A 4792-nucleotide genomic window follows, 5' to 3' on the forward strand; every position below is an offset into this window, starting at 1 on the left:
ATTTAATTGAAAATTCGCATAATTTCATAGCCTAATTTTCATCTATAAAAAATTAATTTTCATTTATTCTTTTTACTATCTCAGATAATAAAATTGATACATTTACCTATTTTAAATTTGTCTGAAGCATTGATATAATATCATCATTATTAAATGTATTATAGTTATATTTTATATAATTTTATAAATTTTCATTATATTCAGTTTTAATTGTTCGTGATATATCAACTTTTAATTATTCGCTTTTCGCAAAAAATTTCATCCATTTGCTTTATTATTATTATAAAAATGGCTGTTTGTCATTATTTTAGATTCCGTTTTCTGTTTACAGTGTGTTTAAAACTAATTTAGTATTATTACTAAAATAATATTTGGATAATCTTTTCTATAATTAAATCATTTTTTATATAATTTTGAATATTAACTATTTTTATCTTTTTTTTTTTTTGTTTATAAATAAAATTATATAATATTTTTATTCTTAAATTAAAATCTAATTTAATCTTTAATTAATAGTATAAAAAATTAAATATAAAATATAATTTTTTTTTTTTTTATCAATAATATTAAAAAAATTTAATATAAATACAATATAAAATAAATTATATTTAAAATAAAAAAAAAACATAAATACAATAATATTTATTTACAATTTAAATTATATATATATATATATTTATTATTAATTTATATTTATTAAAAAAAGAAATATAATATATTTTTTTAAATATTAAATAAAAACAATAAAATGGATAAAAATTTAAATGATATAAAATAAGGCTTTTTTAATTTAAAAAAAATGTTTTTAGGTTCAAAAAATTAATAATAAAACTCCAAGCCAACTGAAAACATATAAAATACATAAAAAGAAGAAATATAAGTAAAAGAAAACGAAGAATAAATTGAAAGATTTACAGAAATATTATAATAATAAATTTAAGCAAAATTAAGAATTAGTAAATATTTAAATATAAAAAAATATTTTTTTAATTTTCAAAAATATTTATAGCTTTCTAAACACTTTTAAGGTGGTATTTACTTATCATAAATGAACCAACATTAGGCTTATATTATATTCAAGAACATAATAAAAATGCTTTATTAAATATAATTAAAGAAAAAGTAATTTTTTTTAAAAAAAAAACTAATTTATTTATATAATTATATTAGCATTCATTAAATAAAACTAATAAAAAACTTGAATTTACAACTGAATAATTACATAATACTAAAAAAGAATTAAAAGAAATATCAGAGCTAAATTAAGAATGGGCAAAAAACATATAAAGTTATATTGATAAACTTGAAAATCTTGTCTGAAATAAGCTTTTTATAATAATATTTTATATATATTATAAATATAAAATATATACACTAAAGTGCACCCACACTCAAACCCTAAAGTTTTTGTACAAAAGTAATAAAATAATAATTTTTCAAAAAAAGCTAAAATAGCTAATGGGTAAAAAAAATATATATAATTATAAAATATATTATAAAGTTAAGATATTTAAATATTTTTATCTCTAAAAAATAACTTTTTATTATTTAATAATTGTTTATTTAAAGACAAATAAAATAAATATAAATTGTATTTTATTTTAATATAATATATGATAATAGATAGATTAATATAAAATTATAGCAATTATATATATATTAAAAATGCAAAAATGTATAATAAAATTATCAATATTTATATATATTATAAAAAAATATCTTAAACACAATTACCATAAATATAAAATTTTTAAAAAAAAAATATATATATATATGAAAATATAATATTAATTTTGTATTTATAATAAAGATTTACATAAATACATTATATATAAAAATATAAGCAATATATAAAATAATAAAACAAAAATATAAAATAAATAAAAAAAATTGAATACATTTTTATAAATATTAACAATATTAATCCTTTCACAAACATTAATAGCTGACTAACATGCTGACTGTTAAATTAGCTGTTATAAAGCCTACGATTAAGACTTTCTTAAATGTTCAAAATACGACTAAGAATGTTTACATGCTGCCTCCTCTAAATAAATAGGCTGTCTAGAAATATGCAGCAATGCTAAAAATTAGGGAAGAGAACTTACTCCTTACGAAAAATGCTAATCTTAATGTCAATAAGTATTAGTTAACTGTGCTAATAAATGTAATAGTATTGGCTGTTTAAAGTAATGCAACTAACCTTATAGAAATTGTGAATTAGCTTGCTAAAAAGTTGAAAAAATAAGAAAATATGATAAATCATGTTCAGGAAACTGTTAATATAAACACGATTAATGCTCTTCTTTATGCAAACCTTAAGATAAAGTGTGCTTAGGAAAATGTAATACAGAAATGATGGGATGTGGTGAATCGTGTAGACATGTATTAAAATTATCCCCTGAACCTACTTAATTCGAATAATGCTAATAAAAATGTCAATTAATAGAAGGTGATTGTGTTAATAAATGTACTGATAATGACTGTGTGTAGAAATGTAATGAACCATTTATTTAATGCGTTGGAGTTTGCTAAAAATAAGAAAAAATGAGAGAATACGATATACAATGTTTAGGAAACTGCTAATATTAATATAATTAATGTATTTCTAAATGCAATCCTAAAGATAAGAAATGCTAAGGAAAATGTAATATAGAAATGATGGGATGTGGTGAATCCTGTAGACATGTTTAAATATAATACACTGAATCTACTAAATTCGAATAATGCTAATAATAATGCTAAGTAAGTTAATTGTAATGCTTTAATAATTGCACTAATTAAGACTGTGTAAATAAATGCTACTATCCATCCACTTAATGCGTAGAAAAATGCAACAAATAAGAATATATGGACTAATATGACCCTACATGTCAATCTGGCTGCAACTCTAAACTCAAATAATGCACCTTAAAATGCACTGACAATGATTGTGTAAATACCTGTTATGTCTAATATAGATTCTGCGGAAAATAATGTAGATATACCATTACAAAAAGCAATAATTCATAAAGTTGGGATGAAAAATGCCAATAGGATTGTTAAAATGCTTACAATAAATGTATAAGTTAATGTGAAGATGATGAATGTTTAAGAACCTGCGGAGGTATGAAAAGAGGTTGTGGAGAAATGTGTAGACATGTAATTTTAAATGAAAGTAGGAAAGAATAAAAAAGTACAGTTAAGTATATGATTAAATGTTAATTATATAAATATATATGTGATATTAAGTGTTATATTAAAAATGAAGATTGCTACAAATCTTGTAGTGATCAATAAGAATAATGTTAAAGTGAAGATATTTAGTGAGAATAAAATTAAGTTTATTGATTTTTTATATTATTATTATAAGCTTTTTTATTAAAATAATATTTAATTAAATTTGCTTTTTTATTATTTTAAACAAAACATATTTTATTATTTATATAAATATTTAATCTTCTTTATATTATATAAATTATAATTATTTATCTTTTATATTTTATATAGAAATTTATTTATTATTACATATATTTTTATATTAAATATTAAAATTCGAAAAATCAATTACAAATAGATTTATTATATTACAGTTTTTTTTTTTTCCAGAATCATTTTTAACTTTTTAATTTTATATGATTATATACATAAAATATTAACTAAGTTTTTATTTTAAATTAGATTTTAGATAATTATAATACACTGCATTTTTAAAAATATTTTAAGTATTTACATTTTATTATTTATTTTATTAAAATAAGTTATCTTACTCATTTTATTATTTTAAAATATAAAAAAAATCTATACTTGTTTCATTTAAAATATAATTCTTTACAAAAATTTCTTATTATTTATTATAATTAAATGATATATAATAAAGATATTGAATTTTTGTTTATTAAAATGCTTAATTTTTCATTTATGTTGAACATAGAATCATTTAAAAAAAATATATATATATATATATTATGTTTCATTTGTAAATATAAATATAATATATAAAATAAATTTTAATTAATTATTAATTTTTATAATTTTTATTTTAATAAAAAAAAATATAATTAAATAAAATGCATTTTTATTTATATAAATAATTTAAAAAATTAATTTAATAAAGAAATTTATTTTAGGAAATAATATACATATCTGTTATAGAATGATTTTTATAAAATTTAAATAAATAAATTTAAGGAAAATAGTATAATGAGTATTAAAGATTATGAAACTAGTATTATGCAATTAACTGAATCGCTTAAAAAAGATGAATAATCAAGAAGTTCATATAAAAAAAACGATTAAAGTTAAATAATAGATTTATTTATTTATTGTTAATAAAAATTAGACTAAGTAATTATGATTAATAAAACTTTAAAAAAATTTATTTTTTATCAAAAAAAAAATAAAAAAAAAGAATTCTATTAAAGATCTAATAAAAGTAATACCTTTAGATGAAACTTAGAATGAAATACAATAAATATAATAATAGTTTTTAATTTAATTTATAAAATAAATAATAAATTATTTAATAAAATCTAAAATGGAACTAGAATAAATTATTGAAAATAATAAAAATAAAATATCAAAGAATAATAAATAAGAATAAATTTTTAAAGAAATTAACTAAGAATATGAAAAAAAAAGCAATCAAATATAATAATTCTAGTAATAATAATAATATAATAAAATATAATAATAATAATAATAATAATAATAATAATAATAATAATAACCTTAATAATAATAATAACTTTAATAATAACAATAATAATGTTATTAAATAAAAAATGCTTAAGAATTTATAAGTCTTTTAAAT

The 4792-nt window shown here is 16.3% G+C and overlaps 1 protein-coding gene across 1 annotated transcript, besides 5 other annotated features; it reads left to right on the forward strand. All coding sequences in view use genetic code 6, as the record gives it.

The window, feature by feature from the left end:
* Positions 1–1816: 1816 nt before the first annotated feature.
* Positions 1817–1881: a microsatellite.
* Positions 1849–1890: a microsatellite.
* Positions 1891–1914: 24 nt separating this feature from the next.
* IMG5_021440 (hypothetical protein) lies at positions 1915–3415 on the forward strand (the record flags this gene model as incomplete). The annotated part of the gene is made up of 1 exon (XM_004039432.1): positions 1915–3415. A coding segment is annotated over one exon (1395 nt), but the record flags the coding sequence as incomplete, so codon positions are not given.
* Positions 3416–3424: 9 nt separating this feature from the next.
* Positions 3425–3488: a microsatellite.
* A 1141-nt stretch (positions 3489–4629) lies between these two features.
* Positions 4630–4745: a microsatellite.
* Positions 4643–4748: a microsatellite.
* Positions 4749–4792: the final 44 nt, after the last annotated feature.

Source organism: Ichthyophthirius multifiliis (genome assembly GCF_000220395.1).
Source record: "Ichthyophthirius multifiliis unplaced genomic scaffold scaff_1120509249661, whole genome shotgun sequence".
In the NCBI taxonomy this organism is placed as follows: Eukaryota; Ciliophora; class Oligohymenophorea; order Hymenostomatida; genus Ichthyophthirius; species Ichthyophthirius multifiliis.